Source organism: Emydura macquarii, unplaced genomic scaffold (assembly GCF_026122565.2).
Source record: "Emydura macquarii macquarii isolate MOO-44397 ecotype Brisbane River unplaced genomic scaffold, CSIRO-AGI_Emac_v2 contig_3603, whole genome shotgun sequence".
Classification (NCBI taxonomy): domain Eukaryota; kingdom Metazoa; phylum Chordata; order Testudines; family Chelidae; genus Emydura; species Emydura macquarii.
This window is the reverse complement of record NW_027133740.1, coordinates 8,984,610-9,004,894: the sequence shown is the minus strand read 5'-3', so window position 1 is coordinate 9,004,894 and position 20,285 is coordinate 8,984,610. Positions and strand designations below refer to the sequence as shown.

General features: G+C 39.7%; 1 protein-coding gene across 6 annotated transcripts in view; it reads left to right on the top strand.

The window, feature by feature from the left end:
• The window catches only part of LOC137145597 (multiple epidermal growth factor-like domains protein 6), a 250,002-nt gene that overhangs the window by 155,129 nt on the left and 74,588 nt on the right, over positions 1–20,285 (top strand). For all 6 annotated transcript variants that reach the window (XR_010917683.1, XM_067536448.1, XM_067536447.1 and 3 more), the window contains one exon: positions 14,752–14,874. Coding sequence is in view for 5 of the 6 variants with exons in the window: in XM_067536448.1 (XP_067392549.1) it covers positions 14,752–14,874 (123 nt within the window). In the remaining variant the exon portion in view is untranslated. The remainder of the gene's footprint in view (positions 1–14,751; positions 14,875–20,285) is intronic.

Sequence of the window (20,285 nt, the reverse complement as noted above, 5' to 3'; positions counted from 1 at the left end):
CATGCTGCTCTAACAAAGGGAAATATATTGACCAAGACTAGGAACTTCTATTAAAATGGATTAACCATGGACATTTTTTTTTAAATTGAGTGTGAGGGTCAAGATTTTTATCGGACACAAAAGATTATGGAATGTAAATAGAAGATTATGGAATGTAGAATGTTTATTGTCTGGGTGAGACTGAAGAAAATATTAACTGAAACTTCAGTAAAAATTTCCAAGCAACTTCCTCAATCCTTGGCAGAATCTTAAATTGAGATTTCTTCTTACCCACCATTAGACCATCAAGAGTGACTGCTGCTCTGGGTAGGCAGTCAGATCTGGAGACTCAGGAGAAATGAATAGTGCTCAGGATCTGCAGGGAGTGACTCATGTGATAAGGTTTCCTCCACACATACTTTTGTGCCAGCTAAGCTCTGTAGCTGTGAGTGAGTGCCTTGCCCTTACTCAAGCGTACAGCAAAAAAATTCTTGAAAAACAAGTTAAAACTGCAGATGATAAATAACAAAGGAAAATTAATTGTAGGTCATTGGACATTCTTTTAATGGGATGAGATGAATTGATTGGGTTAACTGATTAATTAATTGATTGATTAATAGCCTAAGGCAGGCAGAAACCAGAGGAGAATGTTGCATTGCTAGACTTGTGGCACTGTCAGAATTTTAAAGAATGCTGCTGTTTAGTTTGGTCAATCCTTTCTAATTTGTTGCAGCATTCCAAACCTAATCCATTCAGTTACCTGCTCAGGGACCCCATGAACCGTTCTCAGCTCATGTCCACACTGCAGGAACTATAACGGCATATGTATAGCACCGTAGCTATGCCAGCATCACCCCATAGTGTAGACACAGCCTGCAGTGACGGAAGAATTTTTTCCATCTCTGTAGGAACATCACCTCTCTGAGTGATGGTAGCTATGACAACGGAAGGATTCTTCCATCAACCTAGCTGCATCTATACCAGGAATTAGGTCGGCATAGCCACAACACTCATTGGTATGGATTTTTCACATCCATGGGCACTGTAGCTATTACATCCTAAATATTTAGGTGTACATCTGGCTGAATCTTGCTAAAATGTATCATATGCCAAACAACAAAATCAAAGTAATTTCAGGTCAAACTATGCAATCACAGTTCTAGTTTTGCTGCTCCCTAAGATCAGTAGAAAAAGGTAGTCTTTTTCTTCAGTTAACCTGTATTGGGCAGACAAGGGAGAAAGCCGGAATTCCATCCTTTTTGTAATAAGGTGCAGCCTTTAGGAAAAACATCTGATATTAAACCATTGGGGTTGTTGTAACTGTTTCATTTTGAATTGTATTTAATTATACTAATTTACCTTTCCTTTGAGTTCTTTGTGATTGCTGTTAGAACTTGCTGGAAATGCTTTGGTTAGATACAGGGAGTTAGCTGATACATCTGAAAGCTGGTGAGTGCCAGAGTCAAGAGGACTGGTCATGGTAAATCACTCTGTTGTTAGTCATCCTGTTATAGCAGAGGACCACTAACTCAGCTGCCTCCATTGCTTGTACATGCAATGGTGACATTGTAAAGGGATCGTATCTCAGATAACCACAAAAGCACAATATAAATACCTAGACAAACAGAAGACTGAGCCCCATTTAGAGTACATCACAACTGTCTAGTCTCAAGGTCACAAAGGCATGGATGTAGTAACTGTAGCAAAGTACAAAGCATAAGAGACACTTTCTCTTGTCTTGCCAGGCACATATTAAAAAATGCCCCTCAACTCAACATAAAATAACAGCCTAGGAACTAATCAGACTCTTAAATTGCAAACCTGTGTTACAACTGATAGCTGTACTTTCTTCACCAATTCTTCTAGTCATTTTCCCAGCTGGCTTCAATCTTGTCTGGATTGTGCCACAGCCAACAAACACTCACCAATATTGGGTATTGCTATATTAGGTATACCCAAATATAGCGATCAGCTATACCCAATATAGCAATACCCAAGTCTCTTGCAGACAGTGGTCATATCCACTACACCAAAAGCTTAGGAGGGGGTGGAGATTTAATAACATCCACCTGCTGAAGATACCTCAACCTGCAGCTCCTTTCTAAGACCCTATCAGCCTCCTGTACATGCTGAACAAGAATGATAACAAGACAGATCCCTAATACCCCACATAAGAGATCCTTCAGGGTAGATGAGCCACCCTTTCAGACATCTCCCTGAAAAAAAAAGAGCAGAGCCATTCCAGAGTGACTCCATCCATCCTGGATAAGTCCTTCATTGACTAGAATTGAGGAAATCTGAGGATTTCAGGTACTTCCCCGAGTTTTCAACCAGTTTTTCAAAAAATGGGAGATATTACACAGGCCAATGGTTAGCAAGATGATCAGTGTTGAGAGCAAGTTTCTTAATCAGAGGCTTCATAATAATAGCAGCATTAAGAACAACCCAATATTTTGCCCCATGAAGGGAGATGACAGCCTAAACTACTATTTCCTCAATGTCCTTTGCCAATGGGTCCTACTTGCAAGTTGTAGCTCAGAATTCTCCTTATGCCTCCACAACATCAGAATGAAACCTCAAGCAGAGAAAAGTGGGTGATTGTCCCTCTGAGGTCCTGCTCTTTGATTGTAGAGGCAGTTTAAACAATCCCAAACAAAAATCTAGACTGAAAATTCACAAGACACTTCAATAACAAGCCTACGCACACACTACATCTAGCTGTCATATTATGGCAAGGCATGGCACAAAGAATTTGACTTGGTGTGTAATACTGATATGTGACACATCTACATACAATGTATCTTCCGTTATGTTAAGAGCAGGATATGCTAAATAAAGAACACTTATCCATAGTCCTTAGACAACTGGCATCCTCTGTCACACTTTATTAGATGAATTATTGATGACCTGTTTGACAGAAGAAAAAGGAGGGAAAGAAAGAAAAATTCCCAGATGTCATGGGCCTCCCCAACGAAAGCAAGTCTCAGCTCCCATCTCCACACTCTCAGCTGCTCTAGCCTAGGTTGTGCTGGAGAGCTAATCAATACTGATTACAGAGGCATCACGTGGACTGGTTCCATTTTGCTTCTAAATTCTGTAACTGTCCAGGAAGTTCTGAGAAGCATCATGTGGACTGTACCAGTTGGGAGGAAATATTGTGCAAGAACCATAGACTTTCTTTTATCTGTGGAAGGGACTGGTTTCTTAGAATTAGGGGAGAATGGTGATCATTTACTACATATTTTTTTCTATCTGGTAGTCCAATTTATGCATGTGTTAACTTGCACAGAAAGTTTGCCCTGATCAAACATGCTTGTATGAAAGGTTTATACAATTTTACCCATCAGCTTTTGACATTTAATTACTACACTATGGAGGGGTGTAATGTAGCTTAATTAACTAACGTATAAAAGTGATTTGAGTTTCTAGGTGAAAAGTGTTTAATAGAATATTACTAGTGCTATTAAGTTCTAGACAGAATATAGTATCTAGATTAAAATTCTAAGGAAAACAGATTCTAGAAAAAACATTTTTAGATGTTTCTAGGACTGAAATGTTTATTTTATATTAGCTGGTTTCTAACATTTATGAATAGTTTTGAAAGACAAGTTAGGGAGAACGTTAACATTCCACTGTGCTGATTGACAATAATTAGTTTATTTTAAATCAAAGAAAAGAAATACTAAGAAATACAGAGAAAAGAAAGTGTTGTTGTGGCTGACTAACATGAATTAAAAGCTGGGTAATCTTTTCTGCAATTATGAAGATATGATTGGGGTTGACATGAAAGAAAATGTATTCATACTTTTGTGTTGGAAGAGTTTTGTGAGCCTGAAAGTGAAGCTCTGGTCAAGGTCTCCAGAATTAGTTAATAGCAATTTTATGCTGACTCAAACATTGTGAATATTTAAATAATAGCTTGCTTGTATCAAGGTATTTACCAGCAAATAAAAGCATCTTTTATAAACAGCAGATGAATCATCTTGATCTTCATCCTGAACACATCTCAAATGTAGATTGAAACTAAATAACTCCTACATGGTAAGAAAGGTTTAGAAATTTCCAGTGAATATTTTAAATAGAAAATGATAAACATTTTAAAAGGTCTTCCACAGTATATGTGCATATTTGCCTTACAATAGAGAGTATTTTGTAGGAAAAATATTTATCTGTGGTTTTGCCTATTGTGCTATGTAAACAATGACTAATGACAGATACAGAGCAATAGGGAAGTAGAAATCTGGAGAGCTGACTATGTGTCTTGTTATTGAAAGAAACTATTGCCATTTTTCACTGGGACTACTAATAAAAGTCTCATTCTTTATTGAAACATCCCTGGGTTGAGTATGATGTACTCTTAATAAAGCTTTAAAACAATACATGGTTAAATCTAAAAGAAACACAAATCTGTCAACACTTTCATTAAGAGCAGCAGCCCAAAGGAAACAATTCAGATGGAGTTGTCAACAAGATCATAATAAGTGTCATCCTTCCCTACATTTCCTGACAGTGCTGTACCGATATAGGGCTTGATTATTTAAACTCCAGTGGTATGGCTACTTTGGTGGTTTTAATTGTGAGAGATTAGGACGCTACCTTGAGACACATTGCACACATGCTTATCTGTTCTTTGAAAAAGCCCTCAGAAACGCTGTACTAATGGTTATCTTTTCAAAGGGGATTTCTTGCAAATGGGAGTGTGCAGAGTTAGCTAATAAAAAAGGGGGCATCCAAAGAGTTAATCTGACAGTTATAGTATTAGGGAACAAGAAACAGACTTCTACTTTTGGCATCAATTATTCTGCATTATAACCAGATTCTGGAAGTTCTCTGTATGAATGGACTGTTGGGTTGGGTTCTGTTAATGATGCAATGGCATAATTTCTCCCCTTCTCTTCCCTGGATCTCTCAGATGGCTCTCTGCAGAGTCTTGGGTATGTGTGTTGGGAGAAGTGGGGAGTAAGATTAGATCTGACTAGATCACAATGGCCTTCTGGCTTTATAATCTATAAAAGTGGGCCAAGGTGACATACATTGTATCCCACTTCCTGAGAATCTATTCTGGAGTTAATACAGCCTGGGGTTATGTTAACGCCTGAAAGGAACCCCATCTGCACTGGGGAACCTTATTGATCATGGGCCCCAGGAGCTAGTGCTTGAAAGGAAATTCCAGCAGAGCAATTCTAACAGGGAGCTGGAGAAGAGGAACTGTGCCCTAGGGCTCCCGCAAATTCTCAGAGATCTGTGAGGTTTGGGGTCTGATCTCCCTGTCACATCATTGGGGAGAAGGGTCAAATCCTGCCACCCTGCCCCCTTCCCGAGCTGTAAGTAAGAGCAAAATCAGTTCAGAGATCTTCAAAGAGTCACTACTGCATTATGTGAGTGACTCACACTTAATAAAATAATTTTGATGGATAGCAGTACCCCACAGTTTGTACCAGGATGGCTTATGCTCCAGTCACTTTACAGAACAAATCCATCCACAGAATGATCGAAGGCTTTTTACCAACCAAAGCAAAACACATAGGTAACAAACAGCATTCGCCTTTCGGACACACAGAGTATATGCTGTAAGCTGAGAACAGTTGACATTATGAAGACATTTGTGTTATCGTAGTGCTGTTGTATATCCTACCTATGGTGTGATGAGAGGAACCTCTCTACCCATCATGCTGTACTGAAGCCACTTACTGAGCACAACAAGAGGGCATTTATATTAGTGCAAACAAAAAACAGATGTTTTCATCACATGTCTATTTTTCTCTATTTTTATTCCATAATTATTTTTTTTTTCAAACTGTGTCATGTCCTGCTGAGAGAAGGTCCTGAAGGCCAACTTCCTTGGCACCTTTTACCCTTTCTGAGTGCAGATTTTGAATTGTACAGAGTTCAACAGGCCAAATCTCACTATCCATTTTTTAAGTAGAACTCCCTGTTGACCTCCCCCCGAAGTGGGCGTGGATTCTGATTTGAGAAATTTTGTTTAAAAATTGATGCCATGCCAGGGCCCTGTAGCTGGTTTTTCTTCTACGAGTATCCTTCACATTAGAAAAAGTTGAAAATAAGGTTGAATCAAACCTACCGGTGATAGAATTTCAGAAGAGTCTGCCTGCATGTGGAACTTCCATGAATGTTCAGTTGTCTTGTTTCAGCTTAAACTGGTGCATAGACGAACCTTCTGTCACGGGGGGCCCTGACTGCTAGGATTACATCTTCCTGGGGCCCTGGTCTGCTGCTCATTGCACACCCTTTCTCTCTCCCTCTTTGACTCAGGGTGTTCTGTCTTTGTGGCTTGGCCCTCTGGCCAGTTCACTGTGTTTTTCCCACTTCCTGGGTATTGAAGTCTCTTCCTCCAAGATGGCAGTCTTTCTTTCAATGTCCATACTATTTCACTTCCCCAGGGACTGTAGGAGAACCCAGATCTGCTCTGTACTCTGGGTTCCAGCTCAGGGACTCTCTAATCAGCAGCCAAGGTCTACACCTTTTTAAACCTTGCTGCCTTTTCCTACACCCTCTCTACCTAATTGTCCTTCTTTTCCTCTCTACTTTCCAGACAGTGGCTACAGGCCGCCTCACTGCAGCCCCATTCTCCTGCCAGCTTCCTGGCTTTATCCTAGCCCCACCTATTTCTTCCCAGCTGGGTTCTGTCATTATTCAGGGGTTACTTAGGCTAGACAGTTCCCTTTCAGTATTGCCTATCTGGTTAATTGGCCTTCCCCAGCTTCATTAACCCCTTCTAGGCTGGCGTAGGGCGAACATCCCATCATACCTTCCTATGCAATCTTCCTGTACAATAAACACCATTTACTGTACATATCGGGGTGGCCAAACTGTAGCTCGTGAGTGCATGTTGCTCTTTTACAGTTAAAGTGCAGCTCATAGAGCCCCTATGCCCCATCCCCACCGCATTCTCCACCTACCAGACTGGGTGAGGAAGTCGGAGCTTCTGCCCTGCAGCAGGGTGATGGGACTAGAGGATTCTGCCTAGTGGGGAGGGGAGTCTCAGGGGATCAGTAAATTTGGCCAACCCTGGTATATATCATTCTTGTGTCCTGTGTAGATAAAGCTACACATGTTTCTCTGGACACTGGTTCTCATGGATGCATCCGTTATATAGTTTACCTCTTCTGGCAACGTTTTTCACTCATAATCTGTGCTCATGTGTATGGATTTCATAAAGAGATAAGGGTTGGGCTGGAGGCAAACAGTGGTGGCAAAATATCTTTATACTTAATGGTAGTGATGACATTGATGGTGTTTTAACCTGCCTCTCTCAGATCTTGCATACAGTTATAAGATTCTGAACAAGAGAGTTCTTGTGTTAATGATTAAGAAGGAGCAAAATTGCACTCATCTGAAATGTGAAAAAGAGGTGTTTCCTCACAACCGTGTGAAAATGTTGCCATGCTCCTCTGAGGTCTGTCCTTGAATTATCCCGTTTCTTATTTTAATCCCTTACCCTGACTTTCCTGCAAATTACTCAATCCCAAAACTAGCTTAATTCTTATGTGTCTATATACATATTTTTGATGAAGAATGAAACTCTAATTAGGGGTGCTTGAATCCAAAGCAGTTTACATATCACGGGCTTACACAGCTATTAAACAGATGCTTTTTCTTTTTCTCGTTCAACTGACTCTTTCATTTTTCTTTGCATATTATGAGGAGCAAGCAGTGACTTTTCTTGACTGCTAAGGCTTCATACCATTCCATATCAAAAAGAGGATTAGAAATCGTTTTAGCTTTCAAGTGAGTTGTTAAGTTTGTCTTCCATGGGGTCTACACTTTCAAATAGCCTCCTTATTGAATTTAAAATAGCTTTCTTTCTTGACCTTGTTTAAATTGAATGGGCAGTTTTAATTACTGTCTGCAGAGTTTCCAATTACAACATATGGTTTGCATATAGGATTAAGGGTGAAGGGCTCAGTATTGTTTGTTGAATTAACCCACTATTCAGTCATATAAGGGGAGACTAGCATGAAACTGAATGTCAGCTAAAAACAAAATTCAATTAAATTCTCTTCTGAGATCTCTCTACTTAACCATTTGTATTACTATTTATGTATAAAAGTGAATGGGCAAATAAAAAGCTAACAGTGTTAACAACATTGACTGCCTTGAAAAGTGCTTGCAGAATGAAACATGACTGCCTGCATACAGAATCCAGTCCTTTGTGGGAGCCAAGCCCAGGCTAATTTTTGTTAATTTTTGTTTGTGGCAGTACCCCCATGTGGCAAGGGAGTGGTTTTCAGACTTCTTAGCCTGGGGACCCCTTCCCCAAAATCAATTAGTCAATTGCTGAGACTCTCCTAAAATCAAACATCATCCATCCCTAACTTACATGGCCTCCATAACTGTAGTATCTGAACACTTCAGAGGCATTAATGTATTTATCCACACAACACCTCTGTGAGGAAGGGACTTCATTATCCCCATTTTACAGACAGGGAATTGAGGTACAGATAGACTAAGTCATTTACCCAATGTCAGACAGACTGTGGCACGGTAAGGAACTGAACCTGCTCTCCCAAACCTTAACCCACTGGATTATTGTCTTTTCAATGAATTAGGTACGTCTCCCCTAAAATCAATTGCTGCTGCCTTTTACTTTTTGGTGAGACCGCCACTGCTGCTGCTCTCTTCCAAATGCTTTCTTTCATGGGAGCCCCAACAACTCTTGCACTAGCTGCTGTGCTAGTTGCTTGCTCCCCTTGCCCTCCACACTTGTAAAGACTACCTGGTGCCAGCTGTCTGCTCTCTTAGTATCATCTCCTCTCCTCTTAAAGGAACACTCAGCCACTGAGAGGCTCTTCATTCCTCCTCCGCTCCTGGAAAAAAAAGTGATCAGGAAATGCATCTTCACTTCATAGTCAAAGACAAATATTTCCTCCTTTAATGCAGAAACTCTCAAGTGTTAAGAATTAAGAACCCGGAGGGGCACAGTTCTGTGCTAGGCACTCTCCAGAAACTGAGAATGGACAGTCCCTGCCCTGAGATGCTTACAGTGTAAGGACAGTCGGTAGAAGGATGGAGAAGAGAAACAAAAAATGAGGGAATTCTATGTAGGTTAATAAGCCATTGTAGGCAGGCAGCCCAGCACATCTATAACACAGGCCTCTGTCATTTGACATAAAGGATAACTCCTTCGTCTGTAAATTTGTGCCAGGCTGTTACAATCATTGGGAAAGCTATTAGAAGGTGACCCCCTGAAGCACACCACAGGCTTGTCTACTGTGTGCTGCAGCATGGACTACGGGGGTGTGAACTGCAGCGTGCACCAAAAACGTGCACTCTTACTGCCCATCGTAGGCTCTGGTGGTGCGAACTAAAAGATGTCAAGGTGGCATTACTGATTATTTAGTTTATTATTACTGATTATTGTTCATGCAAACAACGAACCTTTTCATTCGCACCAGCTGCATCCACGTGGGGCAGTTGGAGCACAGCATTTTGGTACACTCTACAGTTTATATCCCCCTAGCCAGCACTGCACCTCAGTGTGGACATAGCCTAAGTGTACAACACTGGATGATATTGCCAACTGGATATTGGTCAGAGGTACCTTGTCTTTGACTGTGGATACCCACAAGCCTTAGTGCTGACTAGATTCATTGCTAGGAGAAGGGACTCTTTTCCCTTCTGTTCCTCAATTACTGAGGGGATTCTGTCATGGGGTGAGTAAGAATCTTGACATTACTTTTGCCTTTATCCGTGTGTCAGATATTGAGATGTGCCCATTGTCTCCTTCAGCACGATTTGTTCAAACTGTTTCCTTTATTATCCTTGTGAGCGGAAGCCTGTACTTTTTATAATGATCCCCTGTCGAGGTCAGCAGCAGGGCCTGAACCAGAACAGTCAGGACTGCACCACAGACTTTTAGTACTTGATCTAAGGGAGTAAACTCTATCAGACAGTTGCAGTAGTAGGCTGTCCCCTAGTAGACCAGCCATGACAGGGGGACATGACACACATTGTATTAGTGTGGGTCAAGACTAAACTAAAACTTAGGTGTGAAAGAAACCACTTCTTGTCCTCTCGTTTTGATGGTTACTTTTGTCTTACATAGGCAATTGCTATTCTTCTTATGTTATTTATACAAATATATATCGTGTATTGTTTTTCTTTCTCATAATATGTAAAATTGTAAGAAATACAAACTTTATGGCTCAGTTATGCAGTTTAAAAGCTGATAGTTACTGCCAGTACCGCCCCTCCTCCCAATATGGTTTTGTAGGAAGGAAAAAAGAGGTTATTCTCTATAATCAGTAATTCAGCTTTTCTTGCAGGGGAACTTTTATTACCACTTTTTTTACACAATCTTCAACTTTGCCCATCACAGCTGTTATGTTTTCTTCTGAGGACGAGACAAATTGGCATTTCCCTCATGAACAAACCAATAAAGCAAATGTTCAGTATTTCAAAGATCATGCAATCAAATCTCAAAATGAGATAGTCCAAAAACAACTACAGGAAGCCACTGTGTTGTAGAATATATCAATTGAAATATATGTATCCAGGACTTTAAAATATTGATGTTAATACACAGATTTATGAGTGGATATTTGCAAATTGTCAATACAGCATGGACATTTTCAAATTCAAACCTGGTATAAGTGGCTGTAACTCCAACATAAGGGCTTATTGACACTATTTTTCCTTATTATTACTCTACTCTTATTCTTATTTACACCCACTTTTATAGGGTATATAAACCCAGTGGGTTAAGCAAAACAGGAACAAGGCACTTTTACTCTGCAATAAAGGTGTTGACACACGGAGTTAACCAGAAACAGTTCATCAGGAGCAAATCCATATGTAGACAAGTCCTTACACTAGGGTACTCTCTAAAAAAGCTTGTTTTGTCAATTTTAGGCTAATATAGAGGTAAAATGATCTCTTTTGGGACTGGTGTTCATGTGACTAGGAAGCCATCCCGGTTCTTTTTATTCATCTGTGTTATTTAATGGCTGTTCTGAACACACATTATGCAAAGAAAAGCTGTCTAAACAAATAGAAAGTGGTTTAACATATGTTATTTTCACGTCATGAAACTACCACTCATGCAATTTAAGCATCCTCTGCAATATATATAAACCAAACTGGTGCTCATGGCATATTATAAGAAAAACAGATAAAACAGTGCTGCCATATATCTTTCTTGTCATTCTAAACCTCAGGCAGTAAGGTAGTTTTTATATGCAACTTTGCTAAAAGAATGAGAGTCCTGTAGCACTTTAAAGACTAACAAATTTAATTTCTTCAGGCATAAGCTTTTGTGGGCTGTAACCCACTTTATCAGATGTAAGGAACAGAAATCAGATAGAAGGTATATATATACATATCCAAGTTGAAGGAACAACAATGGTGAAGTAGTTGAGGCCTATTCACAACCATTGATTAGGAGGTGAGAATGTGTGAAGAGTGACAATTACTTCTTGTAATGAGATAACCATTGCAAGTCCCTATTTAGACCCAGTTTGATTGTGTCAAGTTTGCAGATCAGTTCAAGCTCAGCAGTTTCTCTTTGAAGTCTGTTTTTGAAGTTTTTTTTATAAAAGTATGGCAACTTTCAAGTCATTTACAGAGTGTCCTGCGAGATTGACGTGCTCTCCGACTGTTTATGAATGTTTCTATTTTTTATGTCTGATTTGTGTCCATTTATTCTTTTGCGCAGTGACAGTCCGGTTTGGCCAATGTACATGGCAGAGGGGCATTGCTGGCACATGATGGCATCTATTACATTAGTAGATGTGCAGGTGAATGAGCTCCTTATGGTGTGGCTGATGTGGTTAGGGCCTGTGATTGTGTCACTAGAGTCGATGTGTGGGCAGAGCTGGCAATGGGGTTTGTTGCAGCGGTATGTACCTGAGTTAGTGTTCTTCTTGTAGGGTGTATGGTTGCTTCAGGTTGGGGGTCTGTCTGTAAGCAAGGATAGGTCTGCTTCCCACCGCTTAGCGAGTGAGGGATCATGTGCTAGGATAGGTTGTAGATCCTAAATGATGTGTTGGAGAGATTTTAGTTGGGGGCTGTAGGTGATGGCCAGTGGTGTTCTGTTGTTTTCTTTGTTGGGTCTGTCCTGTAGTAGGTGACTTCTGGGTACCCGTCTGTCTCTTTCAATTTGCTAAAAGAGTTGCAGTTTGGCCTTCAGTACAAACTAATGAAGAATCCCATTAACTGTGCCTGGTAAGCTTGAATTCTTCTTCAAGTGATGAGCCCTATGTGTATTCCACATGTGAGTACACATGCACACCATGTGCCTGAGTCTGTAATCTTTTTTGCAAGCAGTGTCTGTTGGCTTGCGTGTGCACCGTACCTCATGTTCTGAACCAAAGGCATAAAGAGTGGCATGGGCTGCTTCCTTTCCGGTTCCTTCTTAACGCTGCATGGTCTGAGTTGGAATCTTTGATGTCCTCAGCTCCTTTCTACTGTGTCATTCCTGTAAATATATTGTAAATTGTTTGTGTTTTTCTAATATAGTTATTTCTCTTTCACCTTCCTTTTCCCCCAGGGAATTAATACCCCCTCTCTCCCGAGAAGGCTGGGATTATGCCCAGGGTTCAAAAACTCTGTTTCTTGCCCTCGCTCCTTTTCTGTGAGTGACGAACATCAATACTGCCTCTACTGCCTGGATGAGACCACCATAAAAGGAGAAAGCCCTCTTCCAGGCCTTAATTTACAAAGGCAAATTGGCAGCCAGAACTTCTTTCCAGGCTACAGTGGATACAGCCGAGACTGTGTCCAGAGGAATGGCTACGGCCATCATTATGAGGAGAGACTCATGGTTATAATCTTCAGGTTTCCCTAGAGAAGTGCAGAGTACTATCCAGGACCTGCCCTCTGATACGACCAGTCTGTTCCATGAGAAGACAGATGAATCTCTCCACTTCCTCAAGGACTAAAGTACAACTCTTCCCTCTCTGGGCATCTATGCCTCTGATCCCAAAAGAAAATCTCACAGACAAGGATATAGGGCAAGACCACCTACTCAGCCCTTTTATCGTCAACATCCTCAGAAACCACCATGTAAAAAACAGAAGATTTATACGCCCAGCATCCAACCCCTGCAACATCTGCCCCCACATCTTATTCTAACAGTCAAAGAGTTTTTTAAAGATATTTACAGTTGAACAATTTTTCTGTTAATTTTTTTATATTAAAAATAAGCAATGAATAATTTTCCCAGAAAAAAGTACCTTTTTTCTATCAAAAGTTCTTTATAAGACCCCACCCAGTACAGTAGTATTCTGAGCACCTCACAATCTTTAATCTATTTATCCTTGTAACTGTAGCTTTTAATTATCTTGACAATTATTTTATACGGTTTCTCAATGTTTTTAAATTGGATTGTATGACTCTTCTTATGTATTATTATCAATGAGGAAAAAGTTCATGAATGAATTCTCAACCTGATGTGTAATATACATGAAGATGAATAACATGCTCTGTTTACAGTTTGCATTTCAAACAACTTCTGTTAATAAGGAAAAGATTCCAGATGTCTCCAGCCAGAAGGAAATGTATAGTATGTAGCCTAATAAAACAGCATATTTGACAGAGGGGGTGGTAAGTGATGTATGCAGGCAAATGGTCTGAATTTAAACATTAGTCAACACTAGGGCTTTATTTTAGATGAGTAATTTCACATATGAAGTATTAACATTGAACGTTATAAAAGCATTTCCTCATGGCCGAAAGAAGCTTAGGAAGTCCTGTCCTTCCAAGTCATCTTCAAAACTTTTTTCCATTTTCACTTAATTTTTATTAGATTTTTTTAATGAAATAAATAAGAAATATTAAAAATATGAACCATAAAAAGTCAAATGCAAAGCAAATCTATAACAATGTGAATATGAAAGTCAGATACTTTCCATCAAACATGTATTGAAAAAAATCTCCTCTGCCCTCATTTCCCTGATTCTCTGCTCAGCATTTCTCATTCAGACTCCATTTGCCCCCAGTAATAGTTATAGGATTTTCTTTCTTTGTGAGCTGTCTCTTAGGCTATGCCTGCACTTATGGTAGCAGGTAGCGTACATACTGCATACTCCTCCTAGCACAGATATACGTAGCAGTGTAGATGGTGAAGCACTGCAGAGCCTTTCACTGCCAGGTGTAACTACGCACCCCAGTGTGGACACAGTTTACTTTTCACCACATACGCCCTCACCAGTATGGGCAAGGCTGTATTGGCTTGAAACCCAGGCTTCTCACCCACATTCCATTGGGGGAGGGGATGTAGGTAAGCATTTGGGGGCACTCCTAGGGCCTGATCCAAAGCCTGTTGAAGCCAATGGGAGTCTTTCCATAAATTTTGGATCAGGCCCCTCCCCCCCAAGATACTTCTGTGATGATTTTTGATGTAGTGGCATCAATACTCCAGTATGATGCCATTTAAACTGTGCTTCTGTTGCTGAAAACATATGGAAGCTGCTTACATGGAACTTTAATTCTTTCCCTATATCTTTTTCCTGCCACCATGGAAGCATGCGTGTCACAGAGCTGTCTAATTATCAAGTGCTTAAGAAGCAGAGAGAGGCCAGGCAATGCCAGTTCTCATGGAACTTTGAAGAAAAAGTTTCCATCTTCAGTGTTTTGTTTACACAGTAGAAGCAAATTAGATTAAAGAAGTAAAGATCAGCAGCAACATCAATGTAGGAGTAAGTTGCACTACATACATGCAATATACTGTCCAGGAAAAATAATGTGTGATTTCTCTGAGTCTGACATTGAAATGACACTGTAATGGTCACCCCATCTGTCTGTCTTATCTAGATGTTGATGAATGCGCAGTAGTGAATGGAGGCTGCCAGCAGAGCTGTGTTAACACTCAGGGCTCCTTCTATTGTGTATGCGATATGGGATACAAACTACATGCCGATGGACGCACCTGCATAGGTAAGTAAACGTTACACTGAGCTTGAGGCCTATTTCAGGGGAAAGAGAGCTACAAGTGTAGGGAAATAGGGTGTATTATTTTTGATAGTAAAACTATCATTGAAAAAATTACAAAGAATTACAGACTTCCCCACATTGAGTTCTATGCTCCAACCTAACCCGTGATGGATATTTTGCTGTAAGAAGTAATCGCACAATAAGCAGAGATACCACCTCATGTTGTGATCCTGTGAGATTTCATAAGCTGTGTCATGAAAGCCGGCGAGGAGAAGTAGAGCATGTCAAGCAAGTGGGTGTTGTTAGCCATGAAGAAAGCCACAAAGAGATCAGGAAGATGATGAGGAAGTAGAAGCTCTAAGATACAGACAAGAGGTCATTAGTGACTGGTGAGAGCATGTCTGATGGAGCAGAGTGGGCAGAAGCCTGATTGGAGGAGATCCAGACTGGACTTTGAGGAGAGAAACTCAAGGCAAGAGTTGTAAACTGCCCACTTGATGAGTTTGAAGGGAGATAGGGTAGTAACTGGAGAAACACCTGGGGCTGAAGGTTGCTTTTTTGGGTAAAGTGGAGGATCTTTTCAACAGAGTTAAAACTATTTAGATACCTCCTCAAAGGTCAGTTTTGACTAATGGTGAGTGCACAAGTCACCAGCCTTCCTTTCACCCACTGCCTCTTCCTTAACTTCTCCTTTGTTATGAATTTTTACATAGAAGAAAAAAGGTCACTATTTAAATATTTCTCAAGATACCAGGTTGTGCGTGTATGTTTGGTCAGGTTTTTTTTTAAATCTTATCCACAGTGAACATTAGGATGAATACATGATGGACCCAAAACTCTTAATCACGGCCACATGCTGCAGTATTTATTTTGACCTGATCCTTTAACTCACAGTGTAGCGGTCTGTGCTCATGGAGCTAAGTGCTTTCCCTGATGTTGTATGCATGCAATTGGTTGATGGTGCTTCAGATTTTTGATCCATTCTCGATAGTTTTTTATTCCCACTGTAGCCATGTCTCCCCTGTATGAACTCCTCAATCCTCTTATTTATTTATTTGCTATTTTATATATATATATATATATATACACACACACACACACACATATAGCAAATGAGACAGTGAATTCACACGACTGTGGCTCTTTTGGGTAATGTTGATCGCTAATTTGGCTCCTGAACCACTGAGGTCTGAGTATCACTGCACTATCTAATGGGCCCTACCATAACAAACATGGTTATTAGTAAATAAATAAATAAGACATCATGCTAGTGACCAAAACTGGCTATCTGATACCGTTTGGTGGTCTAAGTGAAAAGGGTTTGGTGGTGTCAGGCCAGTTCCCAGAGGACAGGGATCATTAAAAACTATCATTGCAGTTGGAATCCTACCACAATTGGCGGACTCAGCAGAAAAGCAAAGGTCTAAAATGAGCTTTGGAGATTCACCCATCCCCTTATCCAAGATATGACCCCTCCAGGTCAGAGTTGAGTAATACAGTGGGTGGAAGTGAGCACTGCTACTGCCCTTGCTCTGCCTGTAATAACTATAATAATCAGGGGGGGGTGCGCGTGACCAAGTGTGGGACTGACCAAATATTCTACAATTGGTTAATAACATAGTAAAAGCATCCTGACTGGTTAATATCTTAGACTAGTTAATAATTAAACCGTAGAGTGTTTTAATATCATGTGCTGCAAAGAGCTGCAGGAGACACATGAAAGAGCCACTTATGGCTCCCGAGCCTCACTGTGGGTATCACTGAGGTCATGGCTAACTGGCAGCGCCTCATTGTGCTGTGCACTGTACCAACATAGTATAGACAGTTCCTGTCCCAGAGAGAGCCTACAATCTCAATAGACAAGACAAAGGGTAAGAGAGAGGAGCAGAAATACAAGCAGAGTGAAGAACTGATGGCAACAGCTGTCACATCAGTTCTACAACTGGTTGTTTGTTTTTGTCTTACTTGTATGGGTTTGTTTTCTATTTTAAAAAATAGATTATGTCAGGGAGGTATCAGCTGAATGGACAAACAAGAGAAGGAAGGGGCAGGAGGGGACTGAAAATGAAGAGGAAGAGTTTGGAGCAAACATCTGATCAGCAGAAGGGAGAGAATGTTCAAAGTAAAACTGCAGAAAGCAATCTGATGGCTGGAGCTGGCCAGTAATTTTTAACAAAATCATTTTTGGCCAGACTTGTTGAAACCAAAATTTTTTGCCTGAGCTCCTGCAGGTCCTCTGCCATCTTCAGTCTGTGGCAGTTTCCTCCCCCAGTATCTTTCCCAAAGGCCAGGTGACTGAGGAAAGAAAGGATGCTGCTTTTTAATTTAAGATCCTTAAAATGGCATATTGTTTCTGATGGACAACTAGCAGTTAAGAGAGACAATGTGGGTAGGAAATATCTTTTATTGTACCAACTTCTGTTGGTGAAATCTCATATCCTGGGACCAACACTGCAAACTAGGAGTTAACATTTACTTATGTGCTGCCCAAGAGTGCAGTCTGCCTCACAGGGTTTGCTTATTTATTTATGTTATGTTTAAAAGAATGGTAACAACTGTGTCCTTATTTCCTTCACAGAATCTGGCGAAAAGGCTAGATTCTGATCTCTTGTAGATTGGCTTCAGCTGTGAGGTTGAGTGGGCATATAAACTAGTGCAGAATTTAGTGCTCAGATTAGAAAGAGGGACCAAATCCCCCTCTCAGTTGTACTGGTTTGAATCCATTGGTTACAGCACAGAACTTCTGCTGTTTTAGACTGGTGTGAGTGAGAGCAGCATGTGCACCTATATCTCAACTAGTAAAAGTGAATGCAATATCAAGTTTTACATTTGTGAAAGGATTACCAGATCCTGGTTTTCTTGCCTTGGATGCTGTGTACTAAAATAGATCCATAGTTCCATGTCATGCGAAAATCAAAAAAGATATTGCCCTTGTATCTATTAAACTAACACATAAGTCATATAGCGGTAGTTAAACTTGGTAAAAAGGATTAAAATGTTTTATAAATCTACACATTTGGGGAGGAAGAAAACAGTTCTGTTTGAATTGTTTTAAATCTCATTTAATTTCAAGTTAATATGAGAAAAACAGCCCAGTTAGGTCTGATTGTCTCTCAGCTGCTGAATTCATTCACTCATATTCTTTTCTTCCTTTCACTTCTTGTATACAGTCACTTGGGTATACTTTAAGAATAGCCAAATGCGGTGTTCATCATTTCTAGTATTATTGCAGCAATAAATGTATTGGCCTAACTAAAATGCACACAAAATGTACCATTATTCAGGATGTGGGAGGATTTTTTTTTAATGAAAAATTAGTCTTTTTAGCTTTGTTGTGGGTTTATACACGAGCAAAAAGTTCAATGTTTTTGGAGTTAAAAGTAATTAAAAGTAAGGAGATGTTTGAATCATATCTTGGCTCATTTGTTTGGAGACTAGGGAATGCAAAGGAAATGTAGCATGTTCAAGATATTAAACTCATCAATATATGGGAAATAACTATCCAGATTTGAGTGGAATCAATGGTAATTTTCAGTGAACTAAGGGAAGGTAGTGCTCACACTGGGGTGAATCAAGAGTATCTTCACTGAAGTCAGTGGGACTACTTCTGAATTCTAGCACTCAGAGTGCAGAATTTGACTCATAGTGGTCAAGCAGCTTCATACTAAAGATGGATAAACTAGTTCGGGGGAAAAAATAATGCACACAAAGCTGCAGCAAATATTCAAAATTTTAAATGAATTTACCTGGCCCAGGCGCTTGCCCTTTTTCATTTGCTTACTATGAACAATGTGCAATCAAGTTTTCTACTAGAACAAATAATCACAGATGGCAAGATTCCAATCCCACCCAATTCACAGGAATTGAATTTTAAACCCACACAGGTAAATATTTGTGACAAAAGTATTCCAATCTTATTTTGAATGCTATATTCAGTTCTGGTCATCTGATCTAAAAGATGATACAGATAATCAATGAAGAGTCCAGAGATTAATGACAGAAATGATGAGAGGCATGGAGAGAGATCCATATGAAAAGACAGGGTGATAATATTTGCATAATAAAGATATGAAAAGATGGTTTAGTTTTAACTATTTCGACAGGATAAAAAATAAATAAAAAATAAAATAAAATAAAAAATAAAATAAAATAAAAAATATAAGAAACTCTCATGCAGTGGTGCATAAGCTAACTGATAGGGCTTAGGAAGAAACTTTCCCTAGTAAAATGTTATTCCAGGATGTCCATTATAGGAATTCTGGCACTTTCCTCTGAAGCATCTGGCACTGACCACAGTCAATGACAGGATGCTAGTTTGAATGGACTGCTGGTCAGATCTGGTATAACAATTCGTGTGTAAATATTGGAACACTCATCTGATCAGGAAGCAGAAACAATAATACATCTCTTCTGACCTGTCACAACTAAGCAAAACATCTAAAATTTCCACTAATGTAAAACATTTGCAGCAATATTTGTTCAGAAAATGTGAATATTTTTTGGGAATAGCAATCTGCTGATGGATACTCATCAAGCAGAAAAAAAGGCTACTTCTCCCCAAATATATTGTTTTTGGAAAATTGTTCTCTCGACTATAAAAGTAAGAAACCAACATCCCTTTTCGCAAAACCTTTGCCCAGTTCTAGACTGAATCCAAAAAACTTGTTTGAAGACTGTAAAGTGTTCTGTTCACTTTTTTCCCCCACCATATTTTTTCTTTTTGGGGGACTTAAGGGAGCAAAAGTGCCAAAGGGAGGCAGAGTTTCCAATAGATAGGGCCTGGAAGTTTCAGATGAATGCAAAGCATTTGTAAGCATATTCTCATAAGATTGCAGCCAATTTTGGCAGACCCAAAAGGGAAGGACAAACTTCTAAAAAAGCATCCAGGTTTTTGAGTGCTTTACTGAACAGAACGTAGCTGAAGTTCTCCCACCAGTCTTTCATGTTGAGCCCCATCCAGCTTCCATTACATCCAAGAGGGCTTTGAATCAATAAAGGTATTATAACCTCTTATGAAGCGCATTTCAGTGCCTACAGTATGTCCCCAAATAATCATTTTTGTAGGAAGCTAATCTATGTGATCTGTTTTCCCATTCCCATTAATGAAAGTTGTGCATGTATTATTGGGAGATTTATCTCTCTAAAATTGTTTGACCTATTCAGTTACATATAGTGGGATGTACAGATTTGTATATTGGTCCTTTGCTGAACCTTTGTTTTTTGCCATTTTCAATCCTCGCTGAAACCTCCACCAGTTCTTTCTCTTTCCTAGCTTTTTTAGATTTCTGTCCTACAAATCTCCATTCATATTGTAGCCATTTACAGATATGTTTGTCAAATTCAATCTTTCCTATGGATTAGATCCTTAAAATAACCAAAGCCTTTCAAGTCTAAATATTTTTTGTTTCTCCCAC